We start from the raw sequence: 20,252 nt of genomic DNA on the forward strand, positions 1-20,252 counted from the left end.
CTCCAACTTGCAGTGGTACCATTCACCACCACTCTCTGCGCACAGCCCTCCAGCCAGTTCTTAACCCAGCACAGAGTGCTCCTGTCCAGGCCATGGGCTGACAGCTTGGCCAGGAGTTCGCTGTGGGGGATGACATCAAAGGCCTTGCTGAAGTCCAGGTAGACTACATCCGCAGCCTGCCCTACATCCACCAGGCAAGTCAAGTACCTTTCTGCATTTATCTGGCCATTTAATAAATGGGCCAAGAGAGAGATTACACTCTTTGACTCAAATGTTATGACAACTTCCTCATGGTCATTCATGTACTGACAGTGTCAAGAACAGCTGTGGGTTTATCTAGAAAGTTGTATCATGATCCCCTAAAACACAGGATAAACAAAGGATTGTTAGTCCTCCTGCCTATCCTGGATTTAAATACCACCTGAATCATGTAGTCCATAACTTCTCTCTACTGTGTCCTAATGCAGTTATTCCTTCTCATGCTTGGACTTGGTCCATCATGTTTTCTGGCCTGAGCCTCCAATCTGTTGGCCTTTCTGTGGCCATGTATTGCAGATGTCATGTGCATATTCTAACCGTATCAAGAGTTCTTGTAGTACCAAAAGCACTCCTACAGCCAATTTCAAAATCCTTCATTTTTCTTCAGGACCTGAAGGATGTTGGCAAGAACTTAGACGATTTTGTCAGTGGTGACTAGCTGCAGCATTTCTTGCATTTGTCAGCCTTTAAATGTTACTGGTGTCTGGGATTAGTAGATTTGGCATCTCTTGATGCAGGGTGCGGTCTGTTTGCTCTCAGAGCCTCCAAGATGCTCTTCATATCCGCACATATGTTATTGTGGTCAAATTTTTAACTTTGTTTCTCCATGTGATTTCTACCTGGCTTCAGTGGAGAGGATATCCTTAAGTTCCTAAATAGTGTTCTTCCATTGAACACCTGTGGTTTCAGTGCAGCTTGCATTGTACTCCACTACCAAGTCAGGCAGCCCTTTAAAATTTTGACTGGTTTGAGAGCAGCCCTGAAGAAAAAGACTTGGGGGTGCTGGTGGATGAGAAGCTCAACATGAACCACCAGTGTGTACTTGCAGACCAGAAAACCAATCATATCCTGGGCTGCATCAAGAGAAGCAGAGCCAGCAGGTTGAGGGAGGTGATTCTCCCCCTCTACTCTGCTCTGGTGAGACCCCATCTGGAGTACTGAGTCCAGTTCTGGAGCCCCTATTACAAGAGGGATATGGACATGCTGGAAGGTGTCCAGAGAAGGGTTACAAGGATGATCAGAGGGCTGGAGCACCTCTCCTATGGAGACAGACTGAAAGAGTTGGGGCTATTCAGTCTGGAGAAGAGAAGACTCTGAGGAGACCTTATTGTGCCTTCCAGTATCTGAAAGGGGCCTACAAGAAAGCTGGGGAGGGACTTTTTAGGGTGTCAGGTAGTGATAGGACTAGGGGGAACGGGAAAAAAAACAGAAATGGGTAGATTCAGATTGGATGTTAGGAAGAAGTTCCTCACCATGAGGGTGGTGAGACACTGGAGCAGGTTGCTCAGGGAGGTGGTAGAAGCCCCATCCCTGCAGGTTTTTAAAGCCGGGCTGAATGTGACTCTGAGCAATCCGATCTAATGTGAGGTGTCCCTGCTAACGGCAAGAGGGTTGGAACTAGATGATCCTTGAGGTCCCTTCCAACCCTAACAATTCCATGATTCTATGATTCTGCTTTTCCCTTTCACATCTCTGCTGAAAAAAGATAACTGGATGTCTATCTAACCTCCAGCCCTTGCTGTACCTACTTTCTTATCCTATTTACTTTCAATTTATAGATCTCTCAGCAGTCGAAGGCAGAAAGTGATTTTCAGAAAACCCTCATTCAGAGTATAACATACATATTTTCCTGCTATCCCTAAAACTGGGCAACTGAGTACTGTGCTTCCTCAGCAAGGCAGTAAAACATCAGTACTACAGAGTGCACTGGGAAGTCCATCTGGAAACAAAAAATGTGTATGTTGATTTGGCGTGTTTCCCAGCCACTGCTCCTTGTGGTTCCCTGTAAAAAGTGCAATGTCCCGGGTCAATACATGACTTTGCCCATTAGGTGGTGCTCGAGGACAGATTTATTGGCATTTTAGTCTCTGGCAGACAAAGTTTGATACAACATGAAGGAAAAGTCTCCTCTGCTAGCTGAAGTTAGATGGGCCTTTTAGAAAGATCAAAAACTGCACTTGTTTGGTTTTTTGGTTTTGGTGTTTTTTGGTGGTTTTTTGTTTGTTTGTTTGTTTGTTTGTTTGTTTGTTTTTCAGTGCGGAAAAGCCAAACCTCTGACCCAAACCAGACAAAGAGTTGAACGAATGAGAAGGGCTACCTGGGATTCACCCTGTGTCACCTACTGCTGTCATTGCTACTTGAAAAGGAGAACACTCAGGAAAACAGTTCACCAAGATGATGAAGGTCTAGACCCAGCAGTAGTGGAAAAGGGCCTGAAAAGAGTGGGAGGTGCAGGAGACAGGACAGGAGAGAGCACTTGCAAGGAGACAGAGTCCCAGGAGATTTGTAGTTCTGCTTCAGGCTGTAACTGTGTCAGAGACCTGCCTTGATGCTTGCATTCTGTGAATCTCAAAGTGTGTTGGAAAGGTAACAGCATGCTAGTGTGTTTTGAAGCACCAAGAACTAAAGACCTTATTTCATAAAAATTACCTCCAATCTGGTGTGCTTGTACTAAATGGTACCCACGTTAAGTACCAATAATCTGAGTATGCACTGAGAGACGACCAGAAAAGCAGTAAGGTTCCCAAAACCTGCATTCATTATTTAAAAACGTGCCATAAAATACAGCAACTGATTGAAAACAAGGCAGAGTTCCTCAGATAAAAGCCAATTGCTTGGTCATTACAAGCACATGAACGAGAAAGCTCCACAGGGGTAAAACTCAATGGTGATGTGCAACATTTCACATTTATTTAGTCACGTTTTAGATGGGCCTGATATAAAACACCTAGTCTAACCGGTCTGATCTGCAGAGAGGACACAGTTCAAAAATGAAATCCAAACTCAAGGCTTCTTTCTTATTCAAGCATGATCTCAAAAATGCATTGACAATTTTACTGATGGAACATATTTTCCTGTTGAAGGACAAATTCACATTTGGTTTTAAAGCTTGATGGCTTTGTTTGAGCCCAATTTTTCTTCTAAACAGGAGATAATCATTAAGGGGTAGCTAAGTATTTTCTTCCACAAAAATAATTTCTTTGGAATAGTACAAACATTTGACTGAGATCTCTGGAGTTCACATACCCATGGCCCTGCAGCTTAGACTTTGCATTTCACACAATGCAGAAACTTCCATAGTTGGAACAGAACAAAAGACTGAAAGAAAGACTGACTTTTGCAAATAAAAGGGTTTAGGAAGGTTTGACATTTTGAATACATACATGAAATAAATATTTTGGAAAAGCTGTTAGAAGAAGGAAAGTCTTAAATTTTCATTTATAAAACTAATTTATTAAACCCATTCATGAACCTTTGAAATAAGTCTACCCTGTGATTTTAAAAGGAAAAATTCTGATTTTTAATAGCTTCTTCCAAACAGGCTCAAAAAAAAAAGAAAAAAAGGAAAAGAAATTAATCTTATTTGCCACAGGTTTAGAAATGTGCTAATGAAAAAGAAAAGTTACAATTTCACAGTGTACATTCTTCAATTAAAATTATCAATTTTATAACAAGTAGAATGAAAATTATTTCTGTATTGTGCTGAAATGTGCATTGGTGCTAAGGCAAGCTCAAAAGTTAGGGCAGATTAAGTGAGACAGAAAGTGCAAATTCCTAAGAGCTACACAGTTAAGTGTCATTTGTTTTAATGCACCCTTCCTTCTCATATGCATTCAAATGGCAGCCATTTATGCTCGGATGAAGACATCTGTGTTTCTTATGGCTGTTGTAAGGTGCATAGTGACTTCAACTGATTTCAGGGCCCTGCTGTGCTACTTTTCTGTACAAAAAAAAAAATAAATAGAACATTTTTGCTCCTAGGAGTGCATAGCTCAGACAAAGTAAAGATTATCCTTCTGCTTTTACAGATGACGAAACAAAAAACAAACCAAGTTGATCAAGGTCACAAACACAAGTGAATGAGCTTTCTTGAGTCTCAGTGGTCCCTTCCTCAAATGATATTGCTTGCTTCATCTACATGCAGCACTGTGCAACTATTCTACTGCTGTACTTGCACTGCAGCCAAGAAACAAAGGTGCAAAAAAGCAATTCTGAGTAAGAATCTTATTTATCTGTTTCTTTTGGGGCTTCTGGTGTTCTTCTAGGTGCTCTCAGCTCTCGTTGACATTAGTGAAAATCAAAGTAATTGATAATTCCTTTGGTGATCTTTAGTACCTTTCAAAGGTAACGTATTGCCAACATTTCAGAAAGTAAAAATTCAAGTTATTCAAGTCTTGTCCCTGTTGCAACTCCTTTCTATAAACTGCATTTGCAGTTTTGTTTCTACAGCTTGTTTCTTCTATTCTTCCTCTTTTTCTGTATCACAGTTCTTTGAACAAACTGGGCTTCAGGAATATATTTAATATTCTTACAAAGTCTATATGATAGGTGCATTGTGCAATTTTCAGTGTTACTCATACTAAAGCTCTGGTTAAAACAAGTATTAGTTGATTATAAATAAAATCTGAAATGATACAAAGTTCCTTTTAATGAACCCATTCATCACTGGACTTTCAACAATGATAACTGGGTATTGAACGTGTGAGACTTGGTTCCACAGGAGACAATGTGATAAGGCACATTTCCATGCTATCTTAATAGCGGAAATAATGTGATTAAAGCATTGCCATAAGTTATTCATAAAAGAGATTAAGATTTTTTTCATGTCTTTGGCTCCAGTATTCCTTTCATTTAGTCAGTGGCATTGACTTTATTCAAATGGAAGTGGTTAGATCCACATTGAGGCTTGTTTGTTTATTTTAACAGATCCCATAGTCTGATCAAATAGTTTAGAATCCTAATTTGATATGTCCGTGGTTTATTACCAGTAGTTCCTTTATTGATGTGTTCAGTATGGCTGGTTCTCAGGCTTATTTCTCTGCCTTTCCCCTTGCGATGCCTGCCTAACTAACCGTGGTGGTGGCACAGGTCTTGCTGACCCATGGTCTGCAGTCAAATCTTCCCTACTCAAAGTGCCAAATCTTGGTCTTGTCAGCAATGGCTGTCTGAACCCAATGGATGGCTGGGGCAAGGTGCTTGGCTCCTGCTGCTCTCCTCGTCCATCCTGGCTCCCATCAACTTCATTCTTCCACTCCACCATAATAAAGTCAGGTGGTGGCCTCTGCTGTCTCAGTCTCTGATCTCTCAAGATTTTCCCTGCTCTTGGTCTTAGATTGAGCACAGTTGTAGCAGCATCCAGCTCAGAGTCACTGCTGTCACCCACTGTTAATTGAAAAGACATTAACATTTTAGATGCAAAATATTACTGTTTAAGGAATATTTGAATAAAAGCACACCAAGCCACATAAGAAAATTTCCCTGTGTTTCTTAAATTCGGTGCTTTCCTGGTTAGACACAATAATAGACACTTCACTGCCACAACAGAGGATAGATCTGAAGTACAAACATCCCTCCCCTCAAAACTGATTTTAGAAAACTTCTACTCAGCTGCTCCTTAGTTGCTTAGTGCTCCCCTATTCAACTTGACACTTTCTTAGCTGTCTCTGGACATGGAAAAACCTGTCTGTCTTGGAGGTATTTGAGTTCTAGTCCCCACTTATGTCCAGGCAGGATACAAAAAAGAGATTTCTCACCCTCACATCCTATGAAACCTAACCTGAGAGGCATTTCCAACAAAGGATCACCCAAGGTCAGTATATAAACAATGGAGGAAACATCCCATCCTTGAATGTAAGATATCAAGGAAAATCCACAAATGTCACAACTTGTAAGCGTTGCATACTGCTTCACCACCTCACAGCAGGATAGAAAATGGTCAGAGGAAAGCTGGCATAACCGTTTAGAGGATCCTCTTAAACGATGGCTAGCAGGTAAATAAGCTAGAAACTTTCTAGATGTGTACGAGTGCACGTATTTTCCCCAGCAGGCTTCTTTTAAATGGATTAACATCTTCATCAGAACTTGCCCACTTCAGTCATTTGATAATCATTTTTACAATCAGGTATGACTGGTTCAGATTAATTCTTAGACTTAAGTCAGATATGGTATTTTAAATATACCAAATCAAAGAACTGTGTATTGCACAACTGTCATAAGAACAACTTCCATTAGTAGTCTACGTGTTATTTCTTTTGAAAAGGTGAGGAAGGGGTCAACAAAATATATTGCCACATAATTGTCCATTCACTTAGATAATTATATATCAAGGAAGGTCTGCATCAGACTATGTTTGCAGAATTTTTCCCCCTAAATATGTCAAATAATATATTTTTTGACAATTAAATAATCCAGAGGCACATTTCCTCTTTAATTCAGGTGGCAGTAGGTGACCTCTACAGACATAACTACAGAATAAAAGGCATCCTACATTCAGGAAAATAAAGATGCAGTTATTAATAGGCAAAACCGTGGTCTACTGCTGAATAAATTTGGAAGGGTGGGAAACTAACGGGTGGGAGTCAGATCATTATAGTGACTCTGCAGAGATTTAATCTTCCCAGCAAGAGATCTTAATGGTTGCTTGCAGTGAAAGGAAATGCTTCTGAGCGTGGCATGAACATGGTAATGCAACCAGTAATGATCAAAAGTAATATATAGAATTTGGCAAAGTTTTCACATCAAATGGTTGTCTTCCTCCAGATTTTCTGTGAGCGTGTGTTAGAATTCAAAAACTCCAGTATAAAATGTTTGTGAGTTGGAGCAGGGGGAAAAAATATGTAATTGTCAATTTTGGTTAGAAACCGCATCATTTTGAGAAGACCTCATGCCCTTATTCTCTCCAGTTTGGTTCTCACAGCACTGTCCTCTACACTGGCCCCAGTGAGAAAAGAAACTAAATAGGCTCATACTCCAAGAGAAAGATCTTTACATTATGGAATAAAGACAAGGAGAAAGAGACACAGCAGTGTTTCTGCTGCCAGAAGTATTTCAGACTGCTCCTTGCTCGCATGGACTATGCCACTATGGCATTTAAACTGAGAAAGCCCATAAGATTCTGCTTGTGGGGCATTTCTCTGCACTCACATACTTGCTTTAGGACCCGTTGCTTTTGATGCTATAGGACCCCTGATAAACCTTCTACATCTGGAAACATGCTTTGAAGTTACTAACTCTAGAAGGAAAGTATGTGTATGTAAAGCATTTAATGTTTATTTGAAAATTAATATGCTGATTTCTCTGTGTCATCCTTGGGAAAAAATGTCCTTCTACACAGACAAAATTACTGTAAGAGACATCAGAAAAAGTTTCATTACCTCTGGAAGTTGTTTTATTTCTCACTCGTAATTTCTCTGGGAGTTTAGTGTTTTTAGGAAGTGAAAGGAATCTTTTTGTATTTGCAGCAGCCTGTGTGCAAAGAAATATGAGAAAAGTAAAGTTAGTGCAGATTAAAATAGTTGCATAATGCATGTTAAGATACACGAGTGAGGTTTGAACAGCTTTATGTAACTAAACAGCTGGAGACTAGTTTGGGATTAGCTAATATGTGATCTTTTACTACACACTCAAGTTAATGCTGATTGCTGGTTGAGGTCCATGCCAACTAAGGTAAAGACTGAGTAATGTCAATCATCTTCAACAAAGGAAAACATAGTGATATGCCCTCTGAGATGAAAGTTAATAAATGTATGCCCTCTAATCTCAGCCTTACCTGTATAGGTTTTCCTAAGGAAGGGAAAAACCACAAGAACAGCACTACTTCACACAACACCAATTTGAAACTTTTTACTAATCACCTGCAAAAATCAGGTTGAGAATGAAACTTGGGCACAAGAACTAATCTGTATTCTGATCCTGCAAGTGCTTTATACATATAAATGACTTTATACAGTTGACTAGTCACACTGAAGTTGATGGGGAAGTTAGGCACCTGCATGATCATTTACCAGTTCAAGGCATAAAATCTTTGTTTTTCCAAGACTAAGCTCTAAAGTCCTCGAGCAGAGCATACCTCATACTTCCTGGAATACGAGAAGTACTTTACAGGACAGGTTTTTTCTTTTTTTTTTTTTTTTTAATTTCAGAAATTTATCAAGGGCATCCTTTCTTACATTTGTTGCAAAGATTTTTTTTTTCAAAATCTTTACAGTCTACCAGTTTTCCTCTGCTTTGTTGCTGCATATGCAAATGAAACCTGAAAGGAAATTTATTTCCTTGAAATGAGAAGTATTTCTTCTTTAGATATCGTGACGATGCTCAGGGCCACTATGCTTCCCTCTGTGGTGGACTTATCAATGCATAAATATTTTTAACATTACAGCCTGTGTATTTTAAACAACTATCAGACACCTTTTTCTCTCTCTGGCCCAAAAACATCTCAGTCCTTCTACACCTCTTCATTATTCCATCTAAGTAAATAATTTATTATTATATCACAAAGACAACATATGTAATTGTGGTTGAGAAGGCAAAAAAAAATCCTTCAGTACCAGATTTATCGTCTCAATTAACACCACGGTAGCCCTGGTAATAATCAGAAATGAGATATAACACTTATTGGAGACATGGTTCCAGTCTCAGCTGCTGAAGGACAACTGTATCACTGAAGGACAGCTCTGTCACTGAAGACAACAGTCACTAAGTATTTCTATTAAATGAAAATATGTATTTATAGGATGGTTAATTTGTTTGATACCTAAAATGAGAAGATGATCTGGTGGATCAGCTTCCCTGATGAATCACTGTGATTCATTCAAATATGGTATGAATTTTACAGTGAAAGTATTGCAGAACTGCCTTGGAAGGTCAAATATTATCATACTGTTCTTGTAGTCCTATTCTGTGTCAAAATCAAGAGCTCACAACATTTTTCAAAGTAAGAACTCATACAGACTGACTCAATTAAAAGTTCTCTTTCCTGGATTTTGGTGCATACTGTAAGTAGTTTTTCTATCTCAAAGTTATTTTTTATCTCAATTACCCATGCTTCAGCAAAATTCCAGTAGAGAATACTGGCCGTTCATTAGAAGTACACTGTGTACAGAATCTATTCAGCTCTTATGAGATAAAATCATGGCAGCAGATCCTACTCCCATATCACATTATACAAGACTGACGCTTTGATGAAGAGGTCAACACAAATTGTCTTAAAGGCACAGGAACAGGTTGTCCCCATGTGCTGAAGGATGAGTATTTGGATGAGAGGCAAGCCATTCAGGATGAGTACAAAGGTGTGGTGAGTCTATGCAGGGAGAAAAGAAGAAGGGCCAAAGCCCAACTAGAAATTTATCTGGCTTCAACTATGAAGGAAAATAAGAAATATTTGTGCAAATATATGAGCAACAACAGGATGACTAAGGATATTCTCCATCCTTTATTGCATGCAGGGAAAATACAGTAATCAAGAATGAGGAAAATGCTGATGTACTCAATACCTTCTTTGCGTCAGTCTTTAGTGGTAGGACCAATTGTTCACTGGATACCCAGCCCTCTGAGCTGGAAGATAGAGATGGAGAGCAGAATGAAGCCCCCATGATGCAACCTGCTGTACCACTTCAGACATACACAAGCCTATGTGGCCAAATGGCATACAGCCAAGAGTACTGAGGGAACTGATGGAAGTGTCCACCAAGCCACTTTCCATCATTTACTGGCAGTCCTGGCTAGGAGGTGATGTCACAGCTAACCAGAGACTGACAAATGTGACACATCTACAAGAGCAAAAAGGGAACTACAGAACTGTCAGTCTGACCTTGGTGCCAGGGAAGACCATGGAGCAGATCATCTTGAGTGCCATTACGCAGCATGTGCAGGGCAACAAGGGAATAGGCCCAGTCAGCATGGGTTCATCAAGGGCAGATCCTATCTGATGAATCTGATCTCCTTCTATGACAAGGTGACCTGCTTGCTGGATGAGGGAAAGGCTGTGGACATTATTTACCTGGATTTAGTAAGGCATTTGACACTGTCTCCCAGAATATCCTCCTGGCTGTTTATGGCTTGGTTGGGTGGACATTTCACTGAGTAAAAACCTGGTTGGATGGTCAAGCTCAAAGACTGGTGGAGAATGGAGTTAAATCCAGTTGGCAACCAGTCACTAGTGGTGTTCCCCAGGGCTCAGTTTCAGGGCCAGTCTTGTTTAATATCTTATCAATGATCTGGATGAAGGGACAGAGTGCACCCTCAGTAAGTCTGCAGATGACACTAAACTGGGAAGAAGTGTTGATCTGCTTGAGGGCAGGAAGGCTATACAGAGGGACCTGGACAAGTTGGACTGATGGATCCCATTGCATGAGATTCAGAAAGGCCAAGTGCTGGGTCCTGCACTTGGATCACAACAGCCCCATGCATTGCTACAGACCTGGGAGTGTCTGGAAAGCTGCTCAGTGGAAAAAGATGTGGAGGTACTGATGAACAGCTAGCTGAACATGAGCCAGCAATGTGCTCAGATGACCAAGAAAGCCAGCAGCATCCTGGGCTGCAGCAGGGAAGTAGGGAAGTGATCATGCCCCTATACTCATCACTGGTGAGGACACATCTTAAGTACTGTGCTTAGTTTTGGTTGGGTGCCTCACAAGAAGGACATTGAGTTCTTGGAACCTGTCCAGAGAAAGGCAATGAAGCTGGTGAAGGGTTTGGAGAGCAAGTCTTATAAGGAGCAGCAGAAGGAATTGGGGTTGTTTAGTCTGGCTGAAGGTAGACCTTATTGATCTCTCCAACTACCTGAAAGGAGGTCACAGTGAGGTGGGTTTTGGTGTCTTTTCCCCAGTAAAAAATGATAGGGTGAGTGAAAACGGCCTCAAGTTGCACCAAGTGAGGCTTAGACTGGATATTAGAAGAAACTTCTTTACTTAAAGAGTAGGCTCCCCAGGTTGCTGATTGAATCATCCATTTAAAAGACACAAAGATATGGTGCTAAGGGACATGGTTTACCACCATACTTAGTAAAGACAATAATGGTTGGACTCAATGACCTTAAAGGTCTTTTCCAACCAAAATGATGCTATGATTCTATGCAGGTGTCTTCCAAATTTTTTTCTGTATTTCAGGAGATTTTTGTTTTCTGCATGACATTTAGCTACAAAGAGTTGCTTTCAATAAAACATCCAAAATGCAAGTACCGGTCTTTCTCTTGACAGGCTGTTCGTTTTCCTCAGGCTCTCCCTAAGGCTGTGCCGGCGACGGATAAGAATTTCCTTGGCCTGTTTTTCGTTTGCATCTGCAGCCAGGCTGTGTCGGTTATATGACATTGTCTGAAATATAAAAGCAGTGGTCACATCCTGAACAGCATAATGTCAAATGTATTGAACTATATGCATAGTGCCAAACAGGCTCTTTGCTTGAATGCTTTAATGAGCATCATAAACCCTCATGTACCAAATCATACTGCAGATGATTAAGAACCAGAACAGCAATTATGCTGGCATTTGTTTCAGTCATCTGTTTCACAAGCACTCGTTTTGTTTTATTTTTTTTTCCTTTTAACCTGCTGATATTTATAATGAAAAAGAAATTGGGAAAAGTTGGCTTAATGTAGTGTTTACCCCCACACTGTACTCGCTCAGTCAATATGTCAATGGAAGAGACACGTTTGAAAGTGATAAGAGGAGTCACCTAGAGGGAAGTCATCTTTACCTCCAGCAAGCTGAGCTTGCTCCACTTTTGAGTGTTTTCCAAGGGCTCAGGCATTTAAACTACTTAGCTACAGGAGGGTAAATATGAAATGTCCTTTTGCGTTTATGTCACTGTTTTTCCAGCTCATCACCTCTGCTTTTAATATAAATAACTTCACAGCTGGAAGCAAACGGGAAATCTAATCCTGTATCATGAAGTGACCAAAATACTGATGTAAGTGGACAGTGTTGAGCTGAATGCGCACCTAAGATCTTTTTTAAATTACATAAGTATGTTGCAGGTAATATGATAAAACATTAAGCTTTATCGATACTATAAGATCAAGTAAGCTATTTACAAAAAGGCCTGTGAATGTGTTGCTGTGCATACAATAAGACATGGATTCATAGGCAATGGAAGTAGCTAACAGCATGAAACATTACGCTATGGCACAGGAGGTGTACTAGCACAAAGATATGTTAGGAAAGTAATCAGTATATTGAAAGAGTAGCGGGCTATTTAAGTATGCAAAACTTTGTCCTTACTCGATGTCGTATTTGGTAGAGATTCTTTGTTAGTATTTCCCGCATGTTTTCCATCTCAGCGGGAGAAAGCGGCTTTATCTTTCCTTCATGATATTCACTGTGGCAGGATGAAAAGGGGACAATAGAGGGAAAAGAGGAAAAAAAAATTTGTTTTAATGATTGGGAATTACATTTGAACCATTTCCCTTGTTAAGAGGTGGAAGCAACATTTCAAAATAACTGAGAAACAGGTGAAAACACAATATGCAGGAACCAAAATTTGATATAAATTACATTAAACTGCAGATTTGGTTAAGGTACTTTTCAAAAATTCCCTCAGGCTTTCCCTGTAGCTATGTGCAGTGGAAGGCCAGGCCCTGATTCAAATCCAGCTCTGCTCTACATGGCAAAATCAATGTTCCTATTAGCAGCTGCCCTTGTGAAAAATACACTCTGGACCAGCACAGGTCACCAGGCACTTCTATGTCTGAACTGCAGGAAAAAACCGTCTTGTTTTGTATCCATTTACTTTTAATGTGACATTAGACACAATGTGTCCTAAGTCAAAGTGATTATCCTGCCTACAGGATAATTGTTTCACAGCCATGAAATAAATTATGTGACCCAAATGAAATGTTTGGTCACACTGGCATCGCTTGTTTACCTGAGAGATACTGACGATGGGACCTTACTTATCATTCCACTCTCTGCCATCTCAATAGCATGTTTGATTTCCAGCTTCTTGTATAAAGAAACAATGCTGGATTTGGGCTGGTTCTCCCGGATTAGAAGTCTTCGCAGGTATTTATTGTCAAACTTTTTAAACCTGTACATGAGGCAAAGCAACCCAACCAGTTAATTTTTACTGTGCATAGTTAAGGAAAGCCAATATACTGTACCTAATCCAGTTGGGAAGAAGTTTATTCCCCTGGAATGTGTCTGTTCATATTAACAGCCTGCTGCTGAGTAACATTAAAAAGGGTCAAGTTCATCTTTGCTTCAGATAGTTTTAACCTCTGTTTTTGAATACGTTAATGGACAGTCTTCCTAGCAGCGACTTTCAACTTTTAGATATTCTGTGTTATTAGACAATGTTATTTTTAATTCTCCATTTTCAGTGAGACAAAGAGAACATTAAATATTTACTGTAATAACAAATAAAAGGTCTAAATTTGCACCACCTGCTTTTTCTTTGAAATTTTAATTTGTCTTGTTAAACTTTGGGAGTTCTCCCCTCCTTTAAGCAATTGCAATCCTCTTGGATGTTTGGTGAAAAAATATTGATTGCAGCTTGGGTAATTTTGTTCATCAGAAAATATTTTGCCTTCTGGTGATTTGCCTTCTGAAATTATTTTTCAATTCAGGTCCAAAGCTCATGAAGAGGTAGGACCCTTCTTTGCTCCGTAATCTGTTAATTAAAGATCTCACACAGACTGGAGGAGAACCAGGCTGAGTAAAGGAAAGCTCTATCCATGCCATACATCTTTCAGAAGAGCATCCTCACTGTGCCTAACAGCACAGCAGCTAATGTGAAAACATGAATTATTCAGGTATTGCCAGTGGCAATATTCTTAAACGACACAAAAGTCTTAAATGTTATCAAGAACTGTGGAGCTGCCTGACATTAGGATCTCTCATGCACCTCATGCCAGCTAGTGCCTTGATCTTTCTAGAGAAAGGCTCAAAGCTTTTGTATATATCCCATCAAATAAGAAACTAACCCCTCACTTAACACTACAGATACATACAATTTGCAGGAGGAAAGGTGGACAGCATGAAAGGCTCATCAGCCATACAGGAAATGCTCTGAAACTGTCAGAAATAGGGAGAGGACACACACCCTCAGAAGGTACTTTATCCTGCGACCAGAGGTCTGCCTTTCTTCCCAGCTGGAAGATTTTGTTCTACTTGCTTGTGGCTTACTCAAAAGACAATGTTTTTCTACTTTCCCCTTGTAACCCACACGTTCTAAAAACAACCATCTTCTTTCAAGAATAAAATGTTAAAAATGAAATACAATGCACAACAGTCTTTCCTTGTTGCTGATGAGCCAGTTCAGCCCCTCTCTATAACAAAGAGATTTAAATGCCATTCTTACTTATCTCTCCAAAAGTTGTGACCCCAATGTCCACACACATCTTCAATTCCTGTCTTCACATGGTCAAAGAACTAAAAGGGAAACATTGGTTCATTACACAGAAACGTCACTTTGCCTTTAGGGATTAGTAGTTTCTAACTTCAAAACAGAAACGTGTAGTTAGAATTCAGGGTGACAATTCAATTTAGCTAAGTGCAGTCTAACCAAACTGAGAGACAAACTCTGTTTTGTTTCACTGGAGCTTCCTTAGCTCACAGCCCTAAAAGGACAGAAATATGTTGCTAATTTCCTCAAAATCAATGTACCTGAATCTGAAGGTTTTCCCCATATTTTCACTTCTTTTATATTCCCTAAGCGTTTGGGGACATGCCTGGGAGTTCTGCATGGACTTCCCCAGGGACTGCCCCAGGCCTAACAGTGAAGCAAGTATGGCTTTGTGGAGGAGAGCACCTGACTGGGAAGCAGCAGCCTACATCAGCACCCTCAGGGTGTCCGGGACAGAGCTGAGATGCCCAGCTTCAGAAAACGAGCTCCTCTTGTATGGAACTGTGGTCTAGCCTTACCTCAAATCATCTTGATCACCTAATATTCCTCTGTATATTATAAATTACAAAATCAAGAATTTTAATTCAAGTACCACAGTAGGAGTCTCTCAAACTGCAGGAGAAATCCTGGTAGATACATCTAAAAGGTCAAGCTCTAAAAATATGAACTCAAAGATCTGGACAGGCTGGAGAGTTGGGTAGAAAGGAACTCAGTGAAGTTCAACAAGGACAAGTGTAGTGCCCTGCACCTGGGCAGGAAAGTCCCAAGTATCCTGGGGTGCATTAAGATTAGTATGACCAGCAAGGTCAAGGGAGGTTCTCCTGCTCCTCTACTCTGCATTGGTGAGGCCTCATCTGGGTTATTGTGTTTCAGTTCTGGGCTCCCAGTTCAAGAGAGACAAGGAACTACTGGAGAGAATTCAATGGAGGCTATGAGGATGTCTAGATATACTTCTATGCTGAATGTGGCAGTTATTATTTTTAGAGTATCAAACCACCTGCCACAAGTAGGACACAAGGAGGAATACATTCAAGAACATGTATGGCAAAAAAACTGCAATAGTTGGAGACACATAAGGAGGCTGATGATGTGAAAATTAAGCAAGTTTAAGAGTGTGCTTAGGAAGAGTTTACATCTTTTTAATTAAACTAACTCAAATGCAATGTAATGTAACTAAAGTGGTAAAGGTTTTCTAATATTGCCGAGTTCTAAAATATTATGTATCTCATATGAGAAACCAACTACAGGAAGTTAATCTACCTCAACAGGTAAACAATTAAGAAAGTGAAGACTCCAAAATAATGATGCATAATAATGCTAATTTTGGTAATTGCCAAAGGTTAAATGTGAGTTTTACGGTTATTTTGCTTATAACAGCTATGAAAAAAAAAAAACTAAGAGTGTCTCTCTATATACTGAAAGCCACTAGGAATTTCATCCAAATGAGGGTTTCGTCTGAAGCTGCAGCATACCCTGTTATAAATTTCTTCACTGACAGCAGGCTGCTTTTTATTCGACCTTTTGACATCAAGAAACTCCACCAGTGGGCGAATTGTTATTCCCTATGAAGAAAAAAAAAATGGAGTTAAATAATTCTGGGGTTTTTATCCATATAGAAAAAGCAAAACCTTTCAGTCCTTTCCATCTCTGTCAGAGCCTTGAAAATGGCTATAGATACCTTTTTTAGCTCTGGATACCCCTTCACCTTCCTCACCCAAAATCCATCCTGACCCAATAATTGTTAACAGTGAATTCACTCTTGTGATCAGCAGGTCTTGCATTTAACTATAAAGGCCTTGACAGCACACAGACTTCACTAATGCAACAGAAGGAAGGAAGGGGCTCCCTAGAGCTACGAGGTGCAGGATGGGGCAATCTGACAAACTCCATCAGAAATATGTCAACCCATTCATAGTATTTTTACTTTTCTTTTTCAGTTCTGTTGTGTGTTAGAAAAACCCTCCCTCGTTTTCTGAATTAATAAACAGATCCTCCAACCATTCCAAAGCAAAAGTATAAAGACCTCATTTTTAGTGATTGTTTCCAAAATGGAAACTCAGATGTATCAAGAGTAGCAATAAAACTTCTATTCAAGATCATGATACAGAGACATGTACATACAGACACAGTCATTGCCTGACTACTCTCAGAGAAAGAACAAAAAGCTCTGCCTATTCCAGAATGATATAATGGTTCTGAACAATTATTTGTGGAAGAATTGACATAATTTGTTTATTTGTATAGGCGCCCTGGCACAGGGGAGAGGAATTGATCTCTCGTGGTGTTAAGATCAGTCCCTATTATCCTAGACAACCAGGTCATTTTTTTATTTTTTTAATAAATGAATCAAGCTTTATCTTAAAAGTAGTTAGGTTTCTTTGCCCCATTGCTCATACTGGAACACTCATCCTGAACCTCATTGTTCTGATAATTAGAAAGCTGCTTCTTAATCGCATCATGGTCACTTTGTACCACTTTGTTCTTCTGCCAACATTTGTCTTTTTAGTTTAAACAATCCTCCTTCTCCTCTGGTATTCACTCCCTCATATAAACAGTAATTATAGTCCTTCTTCTCCTTCATTTTGCTAAGGCCAAGGCATCCTGGTCTATTTTCACATGACAGGTTTACTAGTTCCATGATCACTCTAGCATATGGCACTATTCTCTGATGGGACTATCTATCATAGTATCTATAGAAATCTATAGAAATATCTATCTTAAGATCTGATTTGCATTTCTGTCCCCACTTCATTAGTGGCTTTAATTCTGCCCCATTATCAACTAGTACAGCTGAGTCTTTTTCCTTATTTGTTTCCAAATGAAAGGTCACAATGTCATAAGAGAACCCCCTACTAACAAAGTTCCAGCAAGAAAACATTTGCACTTATTAATGTTAAATTTTACTCTATCATATTGGCTCTCGGATATTTGTTTCTTTCTACATGATACCCCATCTTGCTGTCACCCTGAAAACACCTTCCAAAGCCTGTCTTAAAGAAAAGACTCCTGTTATGTGCAACAGTCATTAACAAGAATATTAAATAAAACCATCTGCAGGAATTATCCATAAGGAATTCCATTAATAACATCTTGTCAGCCTATTTTTGACCAGGGTGGTCGAACACTGAAGGAGATGCCCAGAGAAGCTGGGAAATCTCCATCCACAGACATATTCAGGACTCAGCTCGACATGGCCCTGAGCAACACCATCTAGCTTTGAAGGTGGCCTTGCTTTGGGCACAGCATTGGACTAGAGACCTTCAGAGGTTGTTTCTGACCAAAAGAACCATACACGTCTCTTTGCCTTTAAAGGAAAAACTGTCAGCTCCTTCCTCATTCACTTTGCAACCATCCTACTGTGAACCTAAACTTTGGTTTAATGAATATTTAAGCTAACAATCTCCTGTGTATGTTCCGCCCCCAGTAGTCCAGCTTGATGAGATTACTCTAGAAAATAAATTGCCTTATGAGGGAATGATACCAGGTTTCCCTTTGGTAAACCATGTTGCATTTCCTAACATATTCCATTTACTTACATATTTTAAAGTACTCTGTCCTTCAAAATCAGTTTTCATTGCTTACATGCTAAGGTCAACTAACTGTCCTCCAGCTGCTCCAGCCATCCTCTTCCCTTTTCCCAAGAATGAGCACAGCTACTTGCTACTTTCCACTGCACATTTATCCATGGAAAAAAGTCAGGTTAAAAAAATATTTTTGTTTTTCAAATTCCTTTTACTAGTCTCAAATTTCTGTCACTGCTCCACATAATGACTAGCCTGGTGTGTTTATTTGAGAATCTCAACCTCACAGAATCACAGAATCACAAAATATTGTTTTCAGTCACTTCCCTCTCACTTGGTCATTCTCAGCCAGGAATCCATGTCCAGGATAACACTGCAGTCAAGTTCTACACGTTCCTCTACGTGCTTTTGGGTGGATGTCCAGTTGGTTTGCAACACCACTGCCTAATGACCGGAATCAAACACTCTACCTCTCAGTACTCTCAGCGTTTTCCTTCCCCTGATCACTGTGCACCATACCCAGCACTGAACTCCTAAGTAAATGCCCAACTTTAAATATTCCAACAAGGAATTAGTGCTGGAGGGAGCTATACCCAGATTATTTTTTATCCCTACTCCAACCTCACTAGGCATTAAATGTTTAATACTACTTGCATATTAGCATAAGTGCTTAATATCTGTCATACTTTTGATACCTGTCTGTAATTTGCATAACTTTTTTTTTTTAACTATGACCATGAAGAGTATCTTCAAGTATGTTTCTTGCAATAAATTAGGACATTTGTTTTTTTTTACCCACTGCTTATTTACAACCTGTCTGAGAAAGAAGTCCAGAGGATGAAAGGCACTACCTGAATGAAGACAGTAAAGAATATCACCACGATAACAGCAGTGATGAACAATTTCTTCCTGGGAAACACAGCAGAAGGAAGCAGAAATACAAGTGAAAAACAAATAGCTCCTCGGAGGCCTCCATAGGCGATAATAAATTGGTCCTTAAAAGTGAGAGGAATTGTCCGGAAGAGGTTAATGATCTTAGTCAGAACAAAAACACCTGAAGGAAAAAACAAAAACAAAATGAAACAAAACAAACAAACCAACCACACCAAAAGAAAATGCAGGGAGGCAGGGGGAAAAAAGGGAAATTAAATCACACAGAAATCCCTCACAATACCAATGTTTGTTTTAAATCACTTTTATTTGCTTCTTACCTATATATTATTGAAGGAATTAAATGTTACTTAGCAGCTCAAAAACACCATAAAATATATTTAAATGCCTAATGGGCATCATCTTAAACATATTTGGTGAGCTAACCACATGGATTTAGCACCTGTAGCAGCTAACTGATCTCCACAAGACAACTATCTGTTAGATTCTGCACCTCTAGAAGAGCAATAAATCTGTATAGGGTCACTATAGGGTAAGATTTGTGATATTTTTTAAATAGGATTTGAGGTGCTTTTGAACACTTTGGCTTGTCACCTCCATCAAACTATGCTTTGAATCCTGCAAAGTCCTCTTCACACAATTTTATTTGCACATACATGAGGGATGCATGACTGGAGATGGAGGGAGAAGATGTCAGTGCATGCTGGTATACTGAAGGTAAAGGCTCCAGTGATGTGGTAGAATAGAGTAAAGGTATAAAGGCAGGTAAAGGAAGCAAGTACAGGGGCCAGGAGGTGTGGAGCAGTCAGGCTGCTCAGCTGTTTTTCAGCACAAGTTATTAACTGTGGCACTGCAGGTACAGAAAGGAAAGTAGTTCATACTAATGAACTGGAGGGAGACTTTGGGGCTGGAAGTAGGGGTGCAGAGGCAGATGAGAGCATGGGCTGCCTTTAGCCATGGAGAGATTGAACCATTACAAATGAAACTGAGCTGAGGGACAGGTTTAAGACCTACAAGCCTGACCTGCACTTAGGTCTTAAGGTAAAAGGAAAAGACTTGTTACTATAAACTAAGAAGGATCATTCAGTTTCTTATGGAATTTTTTTCTTCACAATATATACCTGAATTCTGACTACAGAATTTCCTGTTTTCATGGTATTTATGACTATGACTGGGGAAATTCCAAAGCTAGGAAACATAAATATAAAAAACCTAGAACCTGTTCAATTGTTATGCAATTACTTTTTTTTTTTTTTTTTTTTTAAAGCAAAAGTAACTTTTCTGTAAGTAAGCATTTGCTTAAATACATGTACTCTGAATAGAATACCTCTCTCTCTGGGCAGGATCAGAATGAAAGTGATTTTTGAGTTCCATTTTGGGGGAAGGTGGAAGCTGGTTCTGTGATATCAGACATACTACAGATAAGACCAGCTGATGGGACTTTGTCTAAACTTTGGTACTTTC

The 20,252-nt window shown here is 39.6% G+C and overlaps 1 protein-coding gene across 1 annotated transcript in view; it reads right to left on the bottom strand.

Annotated features, from left to right (window-relative positions):
* Positions 1–5,047: 5,047 nt before the first annotated feature.
* Positions 5,048–20,252, bottom strand: part of SLC9A2 (solute carrier family 9 member A2) — a 33,691-nt gene continuing 18,486 nt past the window's right edge. Inside the window, exons 5-12 of the mRNA XM_054382807.1 lie at positions 18,749–18,951; positions 15,849–15,938; positions 14,332–14,402; positions 12,898–13,059; positions 12,255–12,351; positions 11,217–11,348; positions 7,413–7,503; positions 5,048–5,421 (exon numbers count right to left, since the gene is read on the bottom strand). Of these exons, the coding sequence (XP_054238782.1) occupies positions 5,048–5,421; positions 7,413–7,503; positions 11,217–11,348; positions 12,255–12,351; positions 12,898–13,059; positions 14,332–14,402; positions 15,849–15,938; positions 18,749–18,951 (1,220 nt within the window). The remainder of the gene's footprint in view (positions 5,422–7,412; positions 7,504–11,216; positions 11,349–12,254; positions 12,352–12,897; positions 13,060–14,331; positions 14,403–15,848; positions 15,939–18,748; positions 18,952–20,252) is intronic.

Source organism: Indicator indicator, chromosome 1, assembly GCF_027791375.1.
Source record: "Indicator indicator isolate 239-I01 chromosome 1, UM_Iind_1.1, whole genome shotgun sequence".
Taxonomy (NCBI): Eukaryota; Metazoa; Chordata; class Aves; order Piciformes; family Indicatoridae; genus Indicator; species Indicator indicator.